The sequence below is a fragment of the Myiozetetes cayanensis genome, unplaced genomic scaffold, assembly GCF_022539395.1.
Source record: "Myiozetetes cayanensis isolate MyiCay16 unplaced genomic scaffold, myiCay2020 scf3, whole genome shotgun sequence".
Lineage (NCBI taxonomy): Eukaryota > Metazoa > Chordata > Aves > Passeriformes > Tyrannidae > Myiozetetes > Myiozetetes cayanensis.
The window spans coordinates 9741359-9767511 of record NW_026087521.1 but is presented as its reverse complement, the minus strand read 5'-3'; the positions used below and the strand labels follow the sequence as shown (position 1 = coordinate 9767511).

At 35.4% G+C, this 26153-nt stretch overlaps 1 protein-coding gene across 5 annotated transcripts in view; it reads right to left on the bottom strand.

Moving 5' to 3' along the window:
- CACNA2D1 (calcium voltage-gated channel auxiliary subunit alpha2delta 1) overlaps window positions 1-26153 on the bottom strand; it is an 843568-nt gene that overhangs the window by 535295 nt on the left and 282120 nt on the right. For all 5 annotated transcript variants that reach the window (XR_007630104.1, XM_050325466.1, XM_050325463.1 and 2 more), the window contains exons 8-11: window positions 26004-26073; window positions 25124-25174; window positions 23977-24076; window positions 3915-4073 (exon numbers count right to left, since the gene is read on the bottom strand). Coding sequence is in view for 4 of the 5 variants with exons in the window: in XM_050325466.1 (XP_050181423.1) it covers window positions 3915-4073; window positions 23977-24076; window positions 25124-25174; window positions 26004-26073 (380 nt within the window). In the remaining variant the exon portion in view is untranslated. The remainder of the gene's footprint in view (window positions 1-3914; window positions 4074-23976; window positions 24077-25123; window positions 25175-26003; window positions 26074-26153) is intronic.

Genomic DNA, 26153 nt, shown 5'->3' with positions numbered 1-26153 from the left:
AGTTCCATTATTTCTGGGGAGCAAGCCTGAAATAGAGAGAATTAAGAAGAAGCCCCCCTGACTCCTAATTCATCAAAGTAACTAGTAAAGTCCCTGAGAAAAATGCAGTGTCTTTTGCAAAAGAATAAAACATTGTTCCACAGGCAGAACAACAGAGGTGAGTATGCATTTTGGCTCCTTATGAAAGGACCCAAGGTTCCTTCTTCAGTATTCATCTTCTGTCTTTATTCTGTAAAGGTAAGAATCCAGTCTAAGCAAATTGCTCATGACTCCTGCAGCCAGTGTTCCTTGCCCTTTGTATTGGATACAAATGGTCCCAATAAATTCAATTTCTCCTTCCACAAGCCTGAAATTTGCTATATGAATTTTCTCTAGAGTCAGGAAAATAAATAGGAGAGTTGTCCTTACAAAAGCACTCAGATCTCCCCTTGCTTTTCTCTTTATGGCCAGATGGTGACTGTCACCAGGCTGGTCAGACTGAAACACCAGAACCAGCCCAAGATCACTCAGTAACTCTCAATAATACATTCTAGAATGTTCCAAGAAAACTAAAGCACAACAACATAATTAACAGAGTAAGAATTATTCTTCAGAGATGATTTATGTTGATAGTTCAATATTCAGTGAATAATTATTTATTAATTAAAAACAAAACCAAATAAAAAAATCACAAACCCAAAGATTTTCTTACATGTAACAACTTACAAAACTTGCTTGAAAACAATACATTCTCTCCAACTTCAACTGCAAACTGTGTTTCAGTTGGAATTAAATTATTTATTACCATTTTTCACTTGTGAAATATAAGTTACAAGATACTGCTTTGGGCTGCAATCTTTTCGATATTAAAAAAGTAATAAAAGTGGACTTGGATACTTCATAAATAAAGAAATTCACATGCATTTACAGTGATTTAATATATAGGCCAAAATAAGATCAGAGGGAAACAAAAGAGATAACAAGGAAGAGGATCAAAACTTGCTCATATTATAAAACTTTCCCACTGATTTTGAAACAAGCACTACTATGGGCAATGTGTACTTGAGCTAGGCCTTGCTTTAACTGATTAAATCAGGACTTTTCTAGTGGTTTACTCAGCATATGCTTATATATATATACAGTGTTTTATCCCCTAGGACTTACAGAAGGGCATTTACTTACACTACATTGTCTAGACAATAAATGTTATAGAAAAAATCCTCAAGATTTTAGCCTCCAAGCATTATTGGAAGTCTGAACATGAGTAAGCTCAAATCATATGATATTATATTCATATTGCATATGAAGTGTTTAAAGGCAGATTGAGCAAGCTGGTCTAGTGAGAAGTGCCCCTGCCCACGGTGGGAGCTAGAACTAGTTGATCTTCAATCTGCCTACCAAACCAGGCCATTCTGTGACTCTGGAATTCTCCCACAATAAAAAATTTGCTTTTGGATGAATGATTTAACACATTAATCTTTCAAAAGGCATCAAAGAAAGGCAGAATTGCCTTAACAACACCTCTTATTTTCCCTCCATTTGGACTAAAGAGGGGAGATACTGGCTCAGGGAGTGAAAATAAGTGATTGTGAAAAGCTGACACAGTAACTTCATAATTCTTCTGAACAGTTTGTCTTACCAGTCCAACAGACCACAGATGTTGTCTATACAGGAGCTTCCCCAGGACAAAAACCAGTTTCTTAGCCTAAACCATGGGAGGATGCAAGTTGGAACTGAGCTATATATTAATTTTCAGCTCTCCTATTTGATAAAGGCCTTCTTTGTTATTTCAATCAAGCAAGCAAAACATGATCCATTTTATACTATGACTAAAATTATTTCTGTTTTACGAAAGTTTCACATCTTTAAAATTAACTCATTAAGTGTTAGGTCACAATTATACCTTTGTGGCATGACTTTTTAAAAATGCATTTTTTCTTTGACAAATCATACCTATTGTGGCATGTTGGGAGAACCCCTCCTGGAAATGCTGAAGTTGAGGTATTATGCTTTTCTAAGAATAGTAAGTTAATATAACAATAAATAAAGGGAAAATACTACATAAAAATCCAGGCTATTGATAAAGACTGGCATTAGTATGTTGCAAAAAACACATGTGTCTATTTCCAGTTAGTAACTCATCAGATAGCAATTTTTTCGTGCCACAAGTGAAATGTTGCTTTGGTATTCTGGAAAACAGTTTGAAATAATTGTCATCCAGAAAGAGTGCCCCACAAAATTATTATGAAAATTTGAGCAACACTGCATTTCTATGGACCTTACAAAGCAATTGGACTATTTTAATTCATAAATATACAACTGGAAAATATCTCACAGCATATTTTTTTATTATTTGTTTAATCTTGTATTACATCATTGTATTATATTGTCTTGTCACTGGAGTCTAGTGCTGAACCCATCACCAGCCCTTTACTCTTCCTGCTAAATGGATTTGCCAATGTTTGGAGAGGATGACTGTGTATCTATAACCTCACGCAATCCGCAATGTCCAGCTATAATTTACAGTCTTGCGGTGATCGTGTGAGGCTAATCACACTTCTGCCTCCAGCTACAAAAGAGTTGGTCCCACTATGACACTGTACTCCCATTATTTTTAAATGATATTTCAGTCCTACAAACAAGTCCACTTCGAGGTTTCCCCTGTGTTCAGCTTGGCTTAATGTTGCCTGCACACAAAGTATATATCTGGTGCTCTATGTAATCCATAATTTTAAGGAAATATAAATGTTATGAGGAATATATTTGGCAAAATTCCTTGCCTTCCTCTTCCCTCTGCATGAGATGTCAACAGATGCAGAAAATGGGAAAATGCCATCCAGCCTGGTCCAAGAATATCCAAGAGACTTTAAAAATAACCATCAGCAGAGGGCACCCACTCCTTTCCCCACCAAACTCCGCTGCTAAACTGAATAGTGGTCGACTGAAGAAAATTCCCATGAAAACATTGTTTTTTCTTTTCCTCTGTCAAAATTTAAGAAGGTTAGAAATTTTTCAACCATTTCTAGCCTTAAACTGCATACACAATGTCAGAGAAGTGTCCTGAAGTCCAGAACCTGGCAGATTAGGGGGAAAAATTAAGTAAACAAATATATTACAAAAATCATGAGGAAAAGAATGCATTTCTTACTTGTCAAGCTATATCCTTATCTGCTGTAAACTGATTCAGCTTTACTTGCATTAAAGTGAAGATCTAATATGCAGTTTTTACAAAGTGGAAGAGTAGAATTACTTTTTTAAACAACCACATAAACCGTTAAAAATGTACTGATTAACTCACAGCATCTGTGGTAAATGGGAAACTATGCTATCCAAAAAGCTAGTGCTTGGGTGCAAATTAGAAAGTACAATGTGTTTAAAACATGGTAACAATGCATTTATTTTTAAGGAAATTATTCTTTTTATACATAAGAAAAAGAAAGGAATTAGACTACTCTCAGGTGCCTAATATTCCTCTGTTAACTAACTAATTTTCTCTGCTCTATCCTGCTCAAGCCCTGGCAAACTATTTATGACTTCTAACAAGTGTGAAATTTTAGGTTAACTAAACATTGCTAGGAGGTGCTGTGGTAAAATTAAAATAATAGCACTGTAACACAGAGCTGTCCATTCCAAAATTAACTGCAAGTTAACCACTACCACAAATATGTGCCAACTGGGAATCACATGTTAAATGGAAAAACAGCTGAATGAATTAAAACAGTACAACATACTGAAAACCAAATTCATTCCCAAATCTTAGCAACCTGCTGGGGAATCTGCAAGGAAAAAAAAACATTGCTGGGATAAATTTAATTGCTAAATAAAGGTTTTCACTTCTACCACTTAAGTTCCACAATGAAGGAGCACCCAGTGACCATCCGAACATTCCAGGTTCTCCTGCTTACCTTGACAGAAGACAGATATTAAATACTTACATTTAGCAGCTGTTCAAAAGCATAGCTAAAGCCTTTTTTGTAATCTGTAATTCCTTTAGCAGAAATTTTATAGACAGCTTCTTTCAATTTCTTCTTGTTCCTCACATTAGCTTGGACAAGATGATTAAAGCAACTGACGTTCTGAGCATTATTATTAAACTGTAAAATAAAAAGAAATGGTATTAAAGACAGTAAGTTTTCCTTTCTGTGTACTGTAGTGGTAAAGGTTTATGTTGTTTGGATCCATGAAATAAAGAATATCACACTTGGATTTTCATTTCCACTATTGAGAATGTCCAAAAGCATCTGAGGATTTCAAAAGGAGGCAATAAATATATTTAAAAATAAAGATATTTGGTCCTTCACTCTGTGGTAATCAAGAAAACTATACTACAGTGGAAAAATTCCCACAAATTTTGTTTCAAGTTTATATAATGAAATAAAAGCCAGACACACAGACGAAATGAAAAACATAGAAAAATACACATTTTACTTTTTTTAATCACTGAAAAATATTGGTTGAGTTATCAGGCGACTTTTATATTGCACTTATTAGTTTGGTGGTTTACAATGAAACCTGCAGATCATATTCAAATAGTACATATACCTTATGGAAAGAAAATACACTCTTGGGAAAAAGGAAACACATGAGAGTATAGCTGCAAATACGAGAATATTGTTAATAACAATAATCTGTGTACTGAGAACACATGTAGTTCTGCGGTCCTACCCACAGATCCTTTTAATTAATTTATATAAGAATTTGACATTAAGTAAAAACATACACAGAAAGTTTTTAAGTGCAAAATGTTGTCTGCACAAGTAGAAATCAGTTTATGATCACTTGAAAATTCATCTCTGTATAAATATGCATACATTCATATATACATACAACTATATGTATCTTCGTAGAGAGAGAGAAATGCAGATATATGTCTCACTTTTTAACTGCACCATGTATCATTTTAACTCTAGTTTTGGATGAAAGTACATATTACTGTATATAAGCTGTGTTTATTTGAGTGAAAATCTCCTTTTAACTACAACACAGTGGCTTTTATTTAAGATACTCTTGACTAATATTACTAAAACTACTGTCTTGTACAATTTTTAGACTTGTTTTCTCTATCAAGATTTCTTATGTGAGCTTTTCTCCTCACTGGTAAAGATGATGTCCAAAAACCCATGTAAACTCCATCTCAACAAAGGCCTTAAAATACGGACCTCCTAATTTACATTTCAGCTGAAAGTAGATTATTATGCCTCTTCCTAGTTATGGATCTTCAGTGAAAGTAAATGTAAATGTAATTTTGTGCTGTCAAACTGATGCAAAGACTTAAAATAATGTAAAAATCAGGCCTTGTTGGTTTAAGTCTCACTACTGCTAAATAGTTCAATAATGCTCTATAAAATAAAAGGTAAATAAGGTCACAGATTTCATACTACTTACCAGTCTAAAATAAATCACTAAGTAGCAGGCACAAACTACAGAGAGACAACTGCTGTCAGCAGCAAACACCAACTTGCACTGTGACTGTAGGACACTTAGAACAAACAAAACTTAAAAGGATAGAAAGATTGAAAATATAAAACCATTTTTAATAATGCCTACTATTTCAATTCATTTCAATTCTGCTTAGAAGGTAAGCAGATTTTTCCCTGTCCTGGAATCAGGTGCTCCCTGATGTTAGGATCAAACAAAATATGAACTACCAGTTATTTTTCTCAAATATCTGCTTTAATCAATGACACTTTGCTATGGAATTGCTAGAGAAATGTGTAACTGCAAATACATTGCAGCTTATGGCAGAGATGACTGACAGAGACATTATCCTCAGCAGAAGGCTTAGCCTAATTTGTTCCATATCCTTCTTGAAAACAGGCACAGAACTGCAGCTGTGGGGATTTTGGGTGTAATTGAGCAAATCCAGGTGCTATTATGAGAGCTTTTGCTCTGCTGGATTCTTCCTTACAGTTCCACATGGAATATCTTATTCTCACAAAGAGGATGTGTGAAAGTGCCCCATGAACTAGAGAATTTAAAGCATGAATTTGTCTGCCTCATCTTGTCATATTTTTATTGCACCAGAAGCCCCTCCTGCATGTATGTAGAACCTGAACCTATTCTAGTTTTGAGCATTAAGTAACTCATAACTAATCTAATACCTTGTCATTCTCATGTAGCAATTATTCTGGTAGGGTGCTTATTTTTGATTTTTCCTCATGAGTTAATATTGTCTTTTTGTGAGACACCAATATTTCTTTTTTACAGTATAGCCAATGTTTTCCCGAGGACTGTATTAGTTAACAAATAATATTCAGTCTTGTTAAGCAAAACACTATGACAATACCCATATAAGAATCTTCATCTATCTTTCTAATTAATAAGAACAGTCATTACTCTGTCCCAATTTTATGGTTCTGGTCCCCAGGTGATTAAAATCTGTAGGAGCAAGTTATTCTCAAAAGACCTTATGCAAAGCTTTCTGTCCCCCTTTCTGTCAATATGCAGTTCCCAATGTATCACAAGGGGATGGCTACTTCCAAAAACATACAAAATCATAAATAAGTGCTTTAACTTTGAAAAATGCAATGTTATATTTGACCAAGTACTCTATGGAAGAGTCAGTTGTATCTAATGGTATGACAAAGGTTATTTATTTATTTTTGTAATATTCTATTTATTGTGACTTTAATTTTCACAATACCACAACCACAAATGTATGATTATGCATCTAAATTATTTACAGTAACATAAGTATGAAAACAGGATGAAAAAATGAAGATTAAAAATATTTGCCATTTCCCCCAGTGTCACAATACAAACTTCACCTTTAACATAAATGAACATGGAATTGGACTACATATATTTTAGCTTCAATGTTCCTTTAATGTATGTCATATTTCTCAAAAACTAATATTTTGGTAAGACCAATAAAACCAGCATGTTTTGTGGCTTAAGCAAAACCACAAGATGATCACACAACTGTAATCAGTTTGATGAAAAACACTGACATACTCAATGGTGCTTCCAATAAAAGTTTCTAACAAAAGTAACCAGTAAATCACCCAATGATTATTGGATACATAAACCATGTGGGAGTGAAAACAGTATTGTACTGTGGAAATATTTCAGTTTGCCTCAACCTAGGTTTACAGTTATGATGGGAAAATTACAGCCATAAAGTAATTTCATAAAGAGAAGGTCTGAAAAGGAATTCTAATTGTGAGTTGGGTTGAAAGTACAGAACTTGTACTTGGAAAGTAGAAGAAAATCATTATCTTGTGGGCACCTCTGCTCTACAAAAGCCAGTTTCATCTGAAAAACTAAAGTGAAAACACTGCTGTGCCACATCAGCAACATTATATATGAATTATTTAATGTATAAAAGTAACCATAAGTTCAATCCTATGGCCAGTTCATGCCTTTTCTTGGGCTATAGCAAACAGAGGTTTAGACATAGCAACAAGAGAAAATTTCTCCCTGAAATGTCACCAACATTAAACTGCAAACCTAAATTGCTTGCTAGCAGTCCTGCAAATATATCAGGATAATTATTTCTATGAAGGTCAGGTATCCAGCATGTGGATCTGTAATTATGGCTACAAAAATGACATATTAAAAATTGTCAGGAATACCAGCTCAAACTGTGGAAGCAGTTGACAAGTAAACTGTATTGTACGACAATTACACATTAAACTGAACTGTACTGTACTCACTCATGCTCTAAACAGAACAAAGGGTCAAGGTCAAAGCATCTGCATCTATAGATTGACAAATGCTGGTGTAAAATGAAAGAGAGAAATGACACATTTGTAGGATGGAGAGTTACGTCAACCAAAGTCTGCAAATGCTGGAATTTAATTAAGAAAATACATGAACCAGCTGTTTCCAAAGACATCAGTCAACGTTAATGTTAATGCCAGTCAGAGAAGCAGATGAGCAGAGGTTTTGATTAGATGAAGGAATCAGTAGTTGTAACAATCCTCCAAAATGAACACTTCCCTCTTTGCTAGGAGGTGAATGCAAAATTGAAATGTGACTGATGAAAACTTTTAAAGGGCAGAACAACATTCAGGGGTACATTTAACTAATTTGATCTCCAGTAAAGTACTGAAATAGAAGGATTTTGACTGTAAAAGCCTTCAGATCACCAGTAAAGCTGACTTCTCATATGTGACAAACACCAGGACTGTTCAAAACTTTGAATTAGCCAAACTGAGTCAGTTTTTAGTTATGCTCATGTGAAATATAATAATAATAATAGTGGCATTATAATTTTTTATATATTAAGATACCAAAAGCCAAAATAACTGCAATGAGCCTTTAATGATTACTGGTCACATTGCCTGTCTCCTAAGTACCATAATAATTCTCATTTCAGTTCAAAAGATTTCTTGGAAGCCAGTTAATAATATATGCAATCACTTAGTATTTAACTGCAGAAAAAACATGTAAGATTTCAAAAAAGCACTTCAGAAAGTCTATATTCTTACAAAATCAAATCTTATCAAAGGAGTAAAATTAAGGTAATTACAATCTTTTATTGAACAAAATACTCTCAGTGTATCTATATGAAATATGTCAGTTGGGTATTTATCAGGCTGGCATTTCCCCCTAATTACTGCAGTAAATATAAACATATGTCACTAATGTGCTACTGGTAAAAAGGAAATAAATGAAATTCATTTATGACGCCGTGGGCTTAGTGATTCAGTTACAAAACAATAAATGACATTTGAAGGCAAATCATTCAATTGTTCAAATGTAAAGCCATCCTATACAATATGTCACACTTGTGATAGCTTCTACTTTTTCAATTATATAAAACCACTATTCTTTATCTAAGCTAGAATAGGAGGGTCTTGAAGGTAAACAGCTGGAAACCAGGGAAAACAGGACAATCTTAAGCTTTTTTATTTTAAGGTATTATGAAATAATTAATATAATTAAATTTGTCTTATACCTGCAAGGTACAAGATCTAAATGGAGTTTTCACTAGATTATTTCTTATTACCCCATTTATTTATATCCTTTTGCAGTCTCCACCTTTGGGATGTCCAAGAACTATCCTCATTTCTGAGGAAATTAAGACCTCCTCTTCATAGGTTTGTGCTGGAATACTCAAGCCTGTTACTGGAGCACTAAAATTGACTTCAAACCACCAGTACAATCTTCAGCCATACATGGGGCATCTCGATAACTTGAAAGATGAGACAATGAATTCATCTGAACATGAAACTCTGAACAAAGGGGTTTGAGTTTAATGCTGCTTGAACTTTGTCATTCTGGAGAAGGTCAAAAACAGACTGAATCGGACGGTCTTACAAGGACTTCATCTTCTGATTCAGAGAAAAATCAACTTGCAAAAACAGTGAAAAATTACACAGAGCTGCAGCAAAGGATCTAAATTCTAGAGATCTTTCTCCTCTCTTGGGTAGTTCCATTAAGATGTGGGCTCATCCAGACATGGACGTCTGCAACACACAGTGCCCCAAGAGTTAAATTCACGGAAAAGATAAGAGGCTGTCATTCTGAAAATCTCTTCTAATTCCAGAATAGTTACTTACCCATTGCTGAAAGCCTACTGCTTTTCCACAGCTTCAACCTGGAAATCCTTCTTTAAGAATTATTAAAACTCCTACCATAGCACGAGGATATTGGAGGGTTCAAGGGAAGTGAAATAGAAATGTTTATTTATTTCCTACATCTGGTCTCACTCTAAGCATCTAAGCACTCTGTGGATGTGCAGATCAAAAAATGAATAATAAAACCCTTCAGACAGGTGTTTTCATTAAGAAGACAGTATAAGGCAAAAGAAAGGGGTAGAATAAAAACCCTACAGAAAACGTCTGAAATGAAGAAAGAAAGCATCAGTATTAAGAAGTTGGATATGCAGGGACAGAAAAACATTTGAGATGGTTAAGCACAAAGATCAAAGCCTGAGAAACAAAACAGATGAGAAAAAATCTCAACATGCATAATATATTGTGGGTTTTTTTCCAAAACTGTATTCTCTTCTATACATTACCTGATAAGCAGATAGCAACTGTCCTGTCTATTGGGAATTTTTTTATAAATCTACCTTTTGCAAATACTAGCCAACATCTCCCCAGTCATACAAGCCTTAGGAAGTAACACCTAATATATAACTCCTGGGGCCATCCACACTTTAGCCTCACAGACATTTTCAAACATTACTGAGTATCTTGGGCTCCTTGAGAAATAGCTCAGAACTTCTCTCATTTTATTGGTGACAAAAGTGAAGCAACAGGGAATAAACCAAATATATCTAAGGCAAAGACATGGCCACAAGCTTTAGTCTCAGTCCCCCATTACTAGAATATGCTTTTTCCCTTTGTGCAAGCAATTTCATGTCCTCAAATTTCCCTTTAAACTTGACATTACTTATTTTGCTATAAACCATTTAAACCACACGGTCAAACAGGACACAATTTTTTATAGTATGAATTCTCATAAACAGTTTATCATTTGAACTTCTTCAAAATGCACAAACAGCTAATGACGTTAATTCTGAAGACTACAGCACTGAGAGACAAAAATCCCTGATTTCACAGGCAATGTATGAAATGATGAATATTTCAAATTCTCCTCTGTATATCCATCTCTCTCTCTTTATAAATCTAAATATATCTTCATCTCCTGAGAGATATATAAGGGATATAAATCCAAAATCCCATGTCAATCATTCTTTTGGCAAGTGTAGGAGGTTATTTAAATACAATTAAAACATTTCAATTGATTCTCCTTCTTTTATGAAAGGAAACCTAAAGCATCCCCTTCATTGCACTGTTTTAGAATTCACATTTATGTAATGCTAGCAAAACAAGTAGGCTTTGAAAACAGCAGCAAAAGAAGAAATGTTATAAAGAATTAAAGAGTAATAGCTGGGGGCATTAATTTACATTTGCCAGAAAGTGTTTCTTACTGTTTCTGACAGTCAACAATTTTTTTCCTGCTGTATCTGATGTCTTCATACACATGTGTATCTATATATATACATACCTATATGAATACACTTATGTATAGGTATTTGCTTAATTATTTGACATGAGCAAGAAAGAAAGCTTCAGTCAACATTTATCAGATGCTTTCTGGACAAAGCACTCAGGAAAGCCACAGTTCTCAAAAAGCATAGCAATAATTTATATAAATCCTCAGGAAAAGAGACTGAGACAAGCACTAGTTCTGAGATTCAGTTTGAAAAACACAAAGTGTTTTGTAAATCATCTCATTACTGCAAAATGCAAAAACATTAACACCAATGATTAAAACTTTAAAAAACTTTTTCAAGTTTTAGTCACTAGGTGGCACTAAAACAAAAAAAGTTGAACTGGTCTTAGAAATACCCTGAAACAGGGAATTTTACACTTTTGGTAGAGGACATTGGTGTATTCTGTGACTGGAATAAATTTCTCATTTCAACTAGACTAGTAAAATATACTTGTGTTCCAAATACGTGAAGAAACAGAAATATTAAAATCAAAACTTCCTCCTTAAATAAAAATTTCCACATCTTGAACACAAGAGGTCCCAGCTCCAGGAGGGTGAAAATTTACTTTTGCCATACAAAGGATCTATCCAAACAAGAATCTCAATTTCCAACAGCTTTACAAACAGTACTAATAATGCAAAAGCAGTAAACCAGGCTCCTTTCTAAATATCTTCCTGCGCCTCCAAAATCTGTAGAAGTGATAACATACATACCAAGTACATAACACCAGGTTTTTGCAAAATCCAGATTTTCCCAACCGTTCTTGCCTGCTGCTTTCTTTTCTCCCAGATAGTTTACTGACATCTACTGATTCAACATATCATGTTTAATCAGAATCCCCTGAAATTGCACTTCTAAGTTACCACCCCAAAAAACCCACAAACAAAATAACAAAACCCAAAAACAAACAAAAAAAACCCCTAAGAAAATACTCTTCCAAAACTTCTGACATGAAAGGATAACCTGCCTTTAACTGCCTGTAAGTTGTGTATTTTTAAACATTCCTGTATGTTTATCACTTATAGAAAGTCATATAAACTTGAGCAAAGCAGTAATTTCTATACTTGCTCTAGAAACAAAACTTGCACATTTATAATGCCAAGATCCCAATAGCTGAGTAAATCAGTAACATCATTCTGAGAATACTGAAAATTGAGGAAAACACAGTCTGCTTGCTGAAGACCTAATCAGATACTACTGCTGCTGACTTTCAATCTGCTGAGGTTTGTTGCTATGCTACTCCTACCTCATGGCTAAATCAGCTTGGTGACCCAGTTGTATCTATACGTATTAAATGAGCAATAGTGAAACAGATCTGATTTCACCAGGCTTTCATTTTGTAGCTAAACCCAGCTTTGTAGTTTTCTTTTCCTTTTTTTTTCTTCCCTGCTGCTTCAGGCTTAGTAATAGGATTTTAGGGTTAATCCCAAGAATAAGTGAATCTTGAATAAGGCCAGTTAGAATCTGTATTTCAGCAGCAAGCAGATAGTATAAATATTTATCAGAACCCATTTATAGACTAGTTTATAAGCAATTTGCAAAGTTTTATTCCCATGTAAATCTGAGGCAGTTCAAGCAATAAAGGGTTGTAATTTGATATGCCAGAAAATAATATGTGATGTTAAAGTTCACCATTCACATCTTGCTATAGAATAACTGTTTTCTCCTATCCTGTGAGCTACATACAGAGATTCTTCAGGTATACAGTAGAATCCTACATATTCATTTTGGAGAAAATATAAAAAATTTATTCTAGTACTCAGAAGCAGCACACCTGTATTTCTTTACTTGTATCTCAAATACACAATGAAATAAAATTAGGATTATATGGCAATTTATGCAACTGGCATTTCCTGAAATTTCATATGTTTCTCATTTCACTGTGAAATGTATACATGTGTATTAGAGATCAGAGTTAGCAGAACTCAACACCAATAAAACTGTTGGATCACAAAATACCTGCTGAAAAAAATATTGCAACATGCTATGAGATAAATACTAAGGAAAAGATCAAATACTAGGCCAAAGTCTGCTCTCAGTTAGCTTCGTTAACCTTTCTAACCAATATAATTATCTGCACATAAACCAATGCAAAGCTCCCACTAACTACCAAAGGATTAATGTTCAGACCACAAAGTAGATGCTGCACTGCCAATCTCAGTTACAACGCAGATCATCAGCTCAGGCTGAAAGAAGAATTTGCTTAGCAAGATGAAATTTATGGTCTTTTTATGCTGCTGTAGCTAAGATAGTATGTATTATTTACTTAAAATTATTTCTACTGAAAAAGTCAGTACTGTAAACTTCAGTATCTCCCAGGGAAAGCTGGCTGATCTGATCTCCTGCCCTGCTGTGATGCTGCAGCCCTGTAGCCTGCCCTGCATGGCACTGCTCACCATGGGAGACAGCTGTAACAAGAAGACGTTCCCTAGAAAATTACTTTGCAGAAGTTTTTTTTTTTATTATCACCTGACTGGGGAAATCTTCATTCAGTCAAATTCAAGTTGTTTAAAACTGTGAATCACTCTTGCCAAAAAGATGAATGTATGAAGTTGGAAGGGAGCCATAAGGATCACCAAGTCCAACTCCCTTCTCCATGCAGAACTCCCTAAAACTAAACCACATGACTAAAAGCAGACACACCTTTGACTCTGATAGGTTTGGAGCAATGAGTCCTTCACAGGGGTGCCAGTTCCAGTGCCAGACAACCCTCTAAGTGAAGAACCTTTTCCTAATGTCCAAACTGAACTTCTCTGACATTCCTCATGTCCCCTCACTGGTCATCAGAGGTAAAGTTAAAAGTTAAACAGTTGTCTATAAATTCACCTGATAATGCAAAGCTGCTACTCAGGGTATCAAAATGAAGATGAATGTTTAGTTGGTGCACCAAAACACAAGACAAACACACATTTCAGCTTCAGGCCACACAGCAGAGGGATACAGGGGGCTACAATATCACCTGTGTATTCCCACAGCTTGACTGTCACCCTTGTAGAACAGAGCACTGTGCCTGGATGTCCCTGGGGTTCCAGAGCAGTAAGGAGGCTGCAGCAGCACAGTGCTGACATGTGAGATGCTGCTCTTAGGCATTCCAAGAGACAGGAGGGAAAAGTGTGAGTCTTGAAAGTGTGAGACTTGAGAAGTCAATGGGTACTTCATTCATGTTTTGCTTGACTTAGGAGATCCTTTAGCTTCACTCCAAACTAAGACACTGCCTCACATGGTTATTACCTAACAAATAGATGACTTCTTTACAAAATATATTTTTAAAAGGGATATCATAGAACAAATAGCCTCCACCCTGTCTCAAAACTTATGGACAGCCCGCATTTTCTTCTTTTTCCACTAATCTGGTGAGACATCTTTCCCCAGAAGAATCACTAAACCCAGCCCAGCCCAGCCTCTTCTGAACTGGTATAGAATGAGTTTATTGTTCAAGAGGCCATTTACTCACCACAAATTTTTAATTATATTGTCACAATGCCCCCTAATAATAGCCTTCTAGTTTGAAAGCCAACTCATCAATGCATTTTTGGTCCAGCATCTGACGTGCCATAAAACCTCCCAGGATCAATGATACATCTGACAAAGCAGAGGCCTCTTTAGTAAGATTTGTGCTTTGCTGAAAATCAAGAAACTGGAAATAGCCAACAGATTTATTAACCAGTGGAACCATGAGATAGAGCTATCAAATAATTTTATATACCCCCAAACTATGCATTTTAAATACTACTTTTTATATACCACTAAATTACTCTTTTTAGATACTACTAATATACTAGAGACCTAGGATTTATTCTGGAAACCACAGATGCCCATGCCAGGTGTTGTTAGAAGTCTGACTCCCTGACATTTGACAGCTATAAGAGGAGACAATAAAAATCTGTATTGATGCCCAAAGCAATCCCTCCAAGTAGGAATGGAGGTGACCTTTCTAGTCATCTGGAACTGTCAGCTATACTGTACAGTAATAAATGTATGGTTTCCAGCAACATCCCTGCTCCTGACATCCTAATGCAGAATTTGAGCTTCTAATTTTCATTCCCTTTGGCTCTTCATGCACTCAAGCACTCTATTCCCTAGAATTAACGCTTTTTGACAGATCTAAAATGAAACAGATCTTGTTTTAAGATTTGCCCTATTTCTTTTACAAATCTCTCCATGTCTTTTTTCTCTCTTACCTACATTTTGAACATTTTCCTTCCACGGCAAACTAAAGTTACAGTTAATAATTGTAAAGTGCATTCCAGATTTGCACAGGACTTAGCATGGAATATTCAGGGGAAAAAAGAGGGTGAGCAAAGGAATGGCTTTAGGTGATTTGGAAAGGAACAAGCAGGGTAAAATAGAGGTGTAAGGGGAAAAATTGTTGGTCTCATGTAAATAGTTTATTGGTTAGGTTTTTTTCTGGTCACCTTCTGCATCTCTTCAACGCACTCTGTTCTGCCTTCTTATTAAACTCCATTTCTGCTTCCTTTCCTATGTGAGGGACTTTCCATCCTGCACATGGGTCTGTGACTTCCATTCAGCTCAGCCACAGAGAATAGCAGGATGAGGCTGTTGGCACTGCCTGTGTTTACATGAATGCTCTGCATTTGTTTGTGTTATCTGTGTGGATGGCCCAGTATGTACATATACATATACATGTGAATATAACTTATGTATATATGTGCATATACATGGGCTCCATGTGTATGTGCCCACTGGGAATATATTTGTTTGGATCTGAGGCATGCAGCCATAGCAGCCTCAGCTCTCTTGAGTTGCTGAATCTGGCATGATATGCTTTCCCTTAACAGGAAAAAGACTAAATGTATAAACAAACAAATCCCTAAATTTGGATGGCTTAGTTATTATTTTGTAATTCTAAAAGAAAAACAACTCCATCTTCTAAAGGTTTCTTAAGTTTGTGTATAGCTATGTAAGGCTCAGTTTAAATAAGAAATCAAGGAAAAAATTGTTGAAACGTGCTTTCTTTCTAAATTCTGTAGCAATAGATCAGGTATGGCCAGATGGTCTTTGAATACAAACGTGAGTAGCTTCTGTGTGGGATCTGGCTGGTTGCACTGTTACAAGAGCTTCGTAGCTTGAACACAGTTCTGAGCTGAGCTTGACAACTTGGCTACTGGAGATGGTCCTGGTGCTAGCTGTAATTTTCAGAGTGAGAAGATTTGATCCTGCACTAACATCACTGTGGTTTTTATGTTATACTGGTTTTATACATTGACTTATTTTTTATTACACTTTTTTTTTTATTACAATTTTATTTATTACACTTATTATTTAAAGTGAAATATTAAAGACAAAAATGTAAGCAAGTACCATAGGGAGTAGTATCATTGGGACAGAAAAGTAACATTCATAACTCTTTGTCATAGACTATGCTGTATTTGTCCTCTTTATGTGAGTCTTTGCTGTTCCATCCTATTGCACAGAAATATTGTAGGGATGATTAAACTGAAGTTAACAAGAAATTTTTATGTACACTAGGAATAAGAGAAAGCCTAACTAGTGAATACATCTGTTGCTAGATTCACATGGCAAAACTGTTAAGTATACAGAGAAAAGAAAAAAAGTACTTGGTATATATTCCCCGTTTACAAAGATGAAGGCTAAAGTATTTGTATCCCACAAGAATGATGAAGTACTTCCCAGCCCGTTTGTAACTAGGGTAAGTGATGAACAAGTACTTGGGATAAACATTTAAGTCAGCAGGACAAAACAAAAAGGAAAAAAAATAATCAACCAACAAGCCAAAATCTTTATGTATTCTTGATTTAAGGTTAAAAGGGGCAAAGAGACACTCTAATCTGAGCTCTTCCATACTATCTCACACCCACATATCGTTGGTTATTAAATTTCCCTTGCATACTTCTGCAATAAACTGTAACGATTATATTTAGTGGTAGACGTTTGCTTAAAATGCATCTTCCAGAAAGGCATTAAATATTGATATGAAGAATCCTTCCTTGTAATTTTTGGAGGCATATTAACTACTTATGTGCCATTCAAATTATTGACTTCAACTAGTGATTCTTGGAGTGTTTTTATCTGAGAGTTTTGAAAGCCTATGGCTACACGGGTTTCCCCAGCGACATTCCTTCTCATTTGTGATCAAATTAGCTATTAGACTATTTCTGTACCCTGGAATAGACAAAAAAAGGTCAAATTCTGTGAGTTTGAAAGTATGTCTCAAACCCAGCTTCTCAGGTATGTGAGAAGATGCTTTCAAGAACAAAGCAATCAGCTGAAAACCACTTTCAGTCCTCAGAGAAGACACCAACAATATTTTTTTGTAAAATCTGAGCCAATTTTCGTGTTAAATTAGTGATATGTTCCACATTTATATATTAGTATTCAGCCAGGACAAAAGAGACATACAGTCAAAATCTGAGTCCAAATACTAATAATTTGCCTCCCAGGAGGGAAAGTGGATCATCAATCCATACACTATTTAGGTGGAAAATTTCTGTAGCCATGTCACTGAAGCGATACAAGCATTACTAGTTCATCATGTCAGATGAAGATTGAAAGAAGTTTGACTTTTAGTGGTCAAACTTTTTTACTTTTCTTGACAACAAACTGTGTAATTTGCTTTCATGAGGATCAGAGTCCCACTGAACTCAACCTCAATTAAAAAAAGATAGCTAATACAATATCCTCCCTACCCTAATCTTCCTCTCAACTCTAGCCCCACGTGAAATACTTTAACATGACTTCACTGACTCCTTTCTTGACTTTTGTTTTGAAGGGAAAGTAAAAAGAAACAAAATGCTGCAGGTAGATAAACATTTCATACCACCATACTACCATAATTCTTCCTACTCTCAATAATCTATTACAAAAGAAAATTCTTTCCAACTTCTTAACAGTCCCTGGATTTCTGTGATTTCCAAACTTTTCCCACTGTTATTTGCAGAATATTCATCTTCATTACATTAGCTAAACATGTCCTCCAGAAATATTTCCCATACATATATTACCATAGATACACTGCCTTACTCGACCTATAATTATTAACAATGCAGAAATTGAATACTAGATTTTGATCTAACTTCTAGATTTAGATCTGAGCTTTGTTGAACCCTGGACCCACAGTGCTTATTAAACATAGGTGTAGGAAAAAAACATTCAATTCACTTGGTCCCTGAACAGGGAAGATGCAAGACAATGACCTTCCATTAAGGAACGCTAATGATTTTCCATTAAGGAACATTCCTACGAAGATGTGCTTCTCTGCAGCTATCATTGTTCCCCCTTTTCTTGAAAATGAGCCATTCAATTTAAGAGAAACTGCAAGGTCAATTAGATGGATTGCTGTTTGGAGAATCAGGAAGCTCCATGGAGCTCTAAACTTGTCTTTATGTTGCTTTTCATTGACTATGAAAAAACCCCAAACCACACCCCCCGCCAAAAAGGAATAATATATATTTGTATACTGCCTCCCACAGCTATGATGCTGAGGAGACTGTATATTTACCTGGAGCTACTGTGATTTTTTCATCTGAAATGCTCTCACTAAGAGAGATGCTTATGCAGACATGCTTATTGTAGTGGGAACCTAATTCTCTATTTTTTTGTTTGTTAAATAATGAAAAAAGATGGCAGGCATCTTCATATTTTCTCCTTAATATCATCCATTAAGGAAAATGAGAAAGTAAGGGAAAAAGTACATTGACAATTCCCTTCATATAGGACACCTTTTCATCTCCTCTACATCCACCAATAGAACTACTTCAGTGCCACTTATACCACAATCATGTTTAATTTCTCCCTCAAGTAGTGAAGTCATTTGGAAAAACAAAACACCACTGATTTTTTCTGGATCAAAATTCAAAAACATGGGGAAAAACCTGTCATATTATTTAAATATGCTGTTTAATTTCAGGTTCATAAAAAGCATTACATTGAATTAACAAAGGAAACAGAACTTTAATTTATTCTTCAGTAAAATTCTGGAAGTTTTTGTCAATTGAACAGAAGCCCACTCACACAAAGCTAAAAATTTTATCAAAGATAACACAGGTATGACAGGTTACTTGGCTGCAAAATCTAGCATCCTCCTCCCTTCACTAGGACTTCAGGCTGAGGTTTCCACCCATTGCATGTTTGTTAATTTTTTAAACAACTTTAATAAATTAGGTCCCAAAGGGAAGGAATGTTTCCCTGTATTTAAGAGTGTATAGGTGCCATATGAACTGCAGAATACATGGTGGAACATGTAGCAGAAAAGGAAAGGAGCCCTTTGACAAACTGAGAACCTGTTACAGAACTTCCCCCCTCCCCAATTATCATATTTAAATATTTAAATTAGGAAGGCATAAATATTGTACCAACTTGGGAGCAAGGGAGACAAAGTAAACAGGTTTGCATGACTGAACTGTAGAATTACGTGAAAAACTGCTATTAAAAATCAGTGGGAAAAGGGGTGTATCTTCCACAGATTTCTTTTATGCCCAAGAATAATTTCATAGGCTGCGTGCATAGCTTTTTCTGTCACATTCCCTCTGAGTTTACTCAATGTGCAGAACTGCACAAGAGCAGGAGATGAGCTTTCAATTTTCCCAGAGTATGATTCTGTTCTATCTTGTATGCTCATGACATTTAATTTCCAGCTCCTAAACAGTAAATACTAGTTTGGGTTTTTACTAAGGCCAAGTGAATTTAAACAGTACTGCAGCTCCTGACCTTTAACACATCTGCTGCTGTAAGGGAGGCTTTTCCTTTGTGTGGTTTTCTGCACCTCTACAGATTTGAAATACATTTCTCCCGCACAATACCCACAATCACAAACAAATTACACTCTCTGTGTCAACATCCAAAACCAAGTCACTAAATCACAACGTGCTGGGATGGAATTGCTGCCCCTATCATCTACCACTCACTGCTATCAAAGCCTATAACTGGATTAGTGGGAAAACAGTTGTATTACTCATACGTTTAAGCTCTTTCAAACAGCAGATTTTCACCCTGCAACAAAGCACAGCACTTCAGATAAGAAACATGCAAATCCCAGAGGAAGCCATGACATATTAACCCCTGGCTATCTTTATGTGACTTAATAGTTCATTCAATCTTTCTTCACTGGAAATAAATGCAGGAACTATATTGAATCAGGAGAACTAATGTTTTTAAAACATCTACTTTTGAGCTTTTTTCCCATAGGATTTCTTCAAATACGAGGCATAGTTCATTAAATCATCCTGTCACTTTCAAGAAGTGATTGGCATCAGCTTAAATCCATGTCTTTCAGCTGTGGGCATGAATCATCATACATATGGGCTTTGTGGGACAACATCTCGGCAGAGGTTAGCTGTAAAACATCTCTCTAGTTAACTCAAAACCTCATACTAAAGACTGTGTGGTTATCAAAGATAACAAGCCATAAAACAAATGTCATGTTTTAGGCCAAAAGATCCATGAGGGAAAGAAAAATTGTAGATTACTTCCAGTATAGTGCTAGTGTTCATATATCCATCTGCTAATATTGTATTAACTGAACATTTTCACTTAGCTTTTTGGACTTTTTATTTAGCTAATCATGTCTAATAGCAGGATGCTTCAAGAGAAAATTTTCCTAAGCAATAACAAGAAACATATTGAATAAATCTACATTTATTTCACCTAGAAAAAAATGTTTAAGTTGATGTTTTGGGTTTTGGATTTATTAAGAAAGCACTGGAGTTGGACTTAAGCCATTCCTTCTCTGCTACAGAATATTCCGTGAATCATGACCATAGACTTATAGAGCAATTTAGGTGGGAAAAGACCTTTAAGATTATCTAGTCCAACTGTTATACTAATACTGCCAAGTCTATCACTAAATCATGTCCCTAAGTACCACATCTGCACATCTTTTAAATACATCCAGGATGGCAACTCGACCACTTCTGTGGGTTGGCAACACTTCCAGAGAAGAAATTTTTCCTAATATCCAATCTGAACCTTTCCTGGTACAACTTGAAGGTTTGTTCCCTGTGTCCTATTGCTTGTCACTCATGAGAAGAGGTGGCCCCCTCCTGGCTACAGCCTTCCTTTCAGGTAGTTGTAGAGAGTGATATCTCCTTGAGCCTCCACTTCTCCAGGATAAACTACCCCAGCTCCCTCAGCACCTCCTCATGAGACTTGTGCTCCAGACCCTTCACCAGCTCTATTGCCCTTCTCTGGACACATTTCAGCACCTCAATGTCATTCTTGTAATGAGGGGCAAAACACAGAACACAGGATTCAAGGTGTGACCTCAGTAGTGCTAAGTACCAGGGGACAGTCACTGCTTTGTCCTGCTGGCCACACTGTTGCTGATACAGGCAAGGATGACACTGGCCATCTTGGCCACTTGGGCAACTTTTCTGCTACTGTTCAGCCACTGTCCACCAGCAACCCCAGGGCCTTTTCTTCTGGACAGCTTTCCAGCCACTCTTCCCCCAGCCTGTAGCACTGCATGGAGTTATTGATTAAAGTGCAGGACCCAACACTTCACCTTGTTGAACCTCACACAATTGGTCACAGCCCATTGATCCAGCCTGTCCAGATCCCTCTGCAGAGACTTCCTACCTTCAGTAGATCAACACTCCCATGCAACTTGGCATCGTCTGCAAACTTACTGAGGGGGACTGGTCCCCTCATCCAGATCATTGATAAAGATATTGAACAGGACTGAACCCAACACTGACCCATGGGGAACACCACTGGTGACCAGATGATATTTTGTGTAACACCATATCTCTAGATGATCTTCAGACCATTTAGAAAAATAAAAATATACTATTTTAAAATTAGAAAAGAATTAATGAATCATCTGCTATTTAACACAGTACATAAACCGAATAAATCATCTTTTCAGCAAAGGTATACAAGAAAGAATAAATGGAAAAAAACTAATCAGTAAAATGTTGAATTTAGTATTTGAATAAAGATCTTGTACCTAAATGAAAATCACACATGAAGTTTTCAAAGATCTAACTGAATGATCAGAATTATTGTTCTAATACCTTATTTTACTTCAGCTGTCAAGATACCTAAATCAAATATAAAAATAAAGCAATATATATGAAGACAGTGCAGCAACTAATAACAACTTTGCAGTGGATTAGTTCATCATAGAAGCTGGGTTTGTGTACATGCTTTTGTAAATAATCCTAAGAACAAATAATACTGAGTGTGATAATATATCACCTTCTTGAGCAGTAGCACCTCTAGTGTTAACTTCGAGGCTTTGGTTGAACTGTGGAAAAACTGAGTAAACTAAAGTAAAAGCTTTTTTAAAACAAGGAAAAATAAATTTAAAAAATACCAGACTTCTGCATTCAATTCTCTCACTTTTAGAATGTCTTGTAGTAGTACAACCATTTGTTTCCTGTCTATAACATATGATTTCCTGTCTGTTAGAGAAATAAAAAATATGTGTCCACCACAATTGCACTTGTAAATCATCTGAATACATGAAAACATTATACAAAAGTAATTGCAATACTGAAAGTATCTAATACAGACTTTTAAATTATAAGTGCACAATACCAAATAGCACTTTATAAAAGATTTAGAGATTCTATGTTTCATTATGAACATTTCTGTGAGTGCTGCCCTACTCTGATGATGAACACAGCCTGACCAAAATGTCCTCTTCCATTCTGCAGCCAAATATCTGCTGTGAACCTCTAAAGTTCATTCAAATAAAAAAAGAGATCCTTATATATTTTAAGTTACAAACCAGTGGGAAAATGCACTGTAGAAAATATTCAAGGATTTTGAGTTCTTTTTTGACACAAATCCCAACCTTGGGGCCTCACCAGAATAGCACTGAACCTTAGCCAATAAAATACCCAGAGCCTAAAAAAGGCTTAGCTTTAAGATACACTGTTTCTGGTCATCTGGGAGAAAGTATAAGGAAAGAGTTTGGAAAGTTGTATAAATCAAGAGGTAGTAGGGGGTCCAGATTTTCCAGCAGTGAAAGCTGGCACAGCTCCACTGAACATAGTAATCAATTTTCCATCACTTTAGGATTACAAGCTTTTTGGTTTTTAAATCACTGAACCTAACAACAAGATTTTAACTCTCTAATACCATTATAGAAAAGCTTATTTTCTTCAATAATAATAATAATAATAGAAAACATTTCTTTGTTTTTTTCACTGCAATTTATAGTAAAGAAAATGGTCTAATCCACTATTAAAAACTCTAACAAAGGAAACACTATTGACAATAGGGCTTGTCTGCTACTTGGGCAAAGGTCTAGCTAGACTGACAGCAAACAATGAAGTAATAAGTGGTTTTAAAAAAAGATTTATTTTAGTTATATTTCCCCCTCAGGCTGGCTACAACACAACTGTTGAAATTGAAAATTATCTCCAAAATCATTCCAGTTACTCATCATTCAGGCTGTCTCTTGTCATTAAGAGTATGTCAATGTTCCTATCCTAAATCCTTAGAATCAAAGCTCTACAGTTGAACAGCTTAATAAAAAACAAAAAAAGCCATGCCTGAGGCTGCGACATGACATCAACCTGAAAACTGAAAGTTGCCCATACCTTTTTCATGGATTGTCCCCTCTATTTTATTATTTATTATGATATTATTTATTATGGAAAAAATTTCTTTGCCAGTCATCTACCCAGTTGTAGAACTTCTCAGCAACACCTCTTTGACAAGTCAGTTATATGTCTGTACATCTTCTGTCATCATACATCAATCAACATGAGCAACCTAAATATCTGCTGTGTGGAAACCATCAATTATTTCAAGAGAATTTGCATATACCAGTCTAATGGAAGATGTGTTATAGAGACCACAGTACTCTACTGGAAAGGAGAATTTGGCTATGTAGAGGTTTATTTAAATGACTTTTGCCCTTCACTCAAATGTATATATATTAACAATTCCAGGACATTCATTTTACTTTATTAGAAAAAACACTCCAAATGCGGTGTTTTGCAATATACTTTAAGTCTCTTTGCAGCTTCATTCAAGGATCTCACATCCAGGATTAAAAAAAGTTTTCTTATAGCTTTGTTGACAACGCAAATTTTGTAGAAAGAACAGATACTCACTGAAACTACGTTCACAAAGTCATCATCGGATAACGTCTCTAACATCTCAATGACCGAGGTGCGGATCAGCTTCAATGTCAGCCCACTGACACTTCCACTCCTAATAAAAATCCACAAGATAATAAAAAAGTTGAATTTAATAAATGTTATGTAAAATGTACAGAGGAAATACAGAGCACCCACCAGCGCTCTGACCAGCTTTCACATTAAAATTGTCAGTTTAGCTCTTGAATGCTCCAGCTCATCATTAGTATTATTACACTATTAATAATTACTAAATTAAGTCCAAAACTGTCAAACTCCCAGTCCTGTGGCTTAGTTAAAGTTATAACGGTACATCATATTCTTTTCAAGAAGTCTGAAAAAGTTTACCAATGCCTTATCTAAATATTTTATACTCCTACACACAGATTTACAGCTTTAGATTTTCAGATATGCAAATTAAAGCTTGTTTGATTCAAGGCACAACCTAAGCTGAAGAAATAACAAGTGCTATAAAACTCAATGCTGATATGAAAGCACTTCACCACATGTAAAAGCATTAAATGCAAATTCTCTGACTGAGGAGCTTTTCAGTGTAAAGCAGACTGAGACATCAGATCTCAATGCTTCCTTCAGTCCCTCAACATTAGCTACACCAAGGAAGTCTCGTCAACACAAAGACAGAGCTCTCATTAATTTGTTTTCTCACTTTCTAGTGACTTGGCAATTTTAAAATCTGTATGGTAAAACAGGAGAAGTCTGCATATGTTCTCATCTTTCAGGCTCATGAAATCACGATTGCATCTACTGCAATGCTTCTAGTCATTTGTTTTTAGGTTTGTGTTCTACAACAAATCTTGGCGTGCAAATGAGAAATATTGATTACTTGATTGCTTCAGTAATTAGGAAGTTGAAAGCAGAATAATATTGAAGAGATTAAAAAAAAATCAGCTACCTTGTCCCCAGTATAAGTAACTTTCGGGTTTGGTTTGGGCTTTTGGAACTGTTTTTTACTGTGTATTTATTTTGTTCATACCACAAGTTTTGAAGCTTGCATATAAGGACCTCTTAATCCCCTCTCTATTTTTCAGCACATAGAGCTTTGCTGAATACATGTAGGTCCTTTAATCCCTCTAATGTCAGTATTCGGACATTAAACACTTACGCATCAACTAAAATAAGCATGTCTTTGGGAGATGCAGCTCCTTGGATATACCTGAAATAAATAAATGTCATAATTGAGACAAATTTGAAAACACATTTTCTGTGAGTGATGGAAGACACTCTGTGATCTCTAAACTCAAACTAGCTGAACTAACAAAATCTTCCTGTTGTAGCTACTACAAAAACCATGTGCTATTATTTTCCCTCTTGCTGTGTTTTCTAAGTAAATCAAAGTCTAAACCACATTAGGGAAATCTGAAAGTAGGATACACTGATCAAAATTCACTGTTTTCAGATGTTTAAAAATGAAAAAAAATGAATGCTATTTCAGAGCTAAAGATCTTGATGACAGATGAATTATTACTCAGCCCAGCTTAGGGACAAATATTCAGTCCTTTGAAAAAAATATATCCAACTATACCCAAGTACCAATATGCTTCATGTCCTGAGAGGCTTACAGAAAAAAATCATGAGAAGTAATCTCACTGTCTTTCAGTAATCTAGTGATTTTATAACTGGTCTAAACCACTGAGACTTACTTTTTAAACACTTGCAAAATCTGGAGGAAGGTTTCAGTCTAATACTCTGAATTATATTTTATTTTGGCACAAAACAAAAAGGTTTTAATTGCCTTATACCTATTTGATAGTTATGAAAAGGTCCATGTATTGCAATAGTATGATGCACTACAGTGGATATTGCGCAACAAGGAATATGATTTGAAGATTGTTTATTCAAAAGAATTAACTGATTTTAAAAAGAAAATTATAATATCCAAAATTAGGGACTACCAGATATAAATAAACAGAAAAAATGTTTTACAGTAATATCTAGAAAGTAAGTGATGTATATATTTACAAACCTTTAAAAAGAAAGCTTACCATGGTCTTCTGCGTACATCATACAGATCTATCTTGTTAGGAGTTCGGCTTTTATCTACCCACGGGGAAGCTAAAAAGAAAAAAAAGTATGGAATAAATTCAAAACTTCATTTCAAGTATTTTAATTGACAACAATATAACGAATATCAC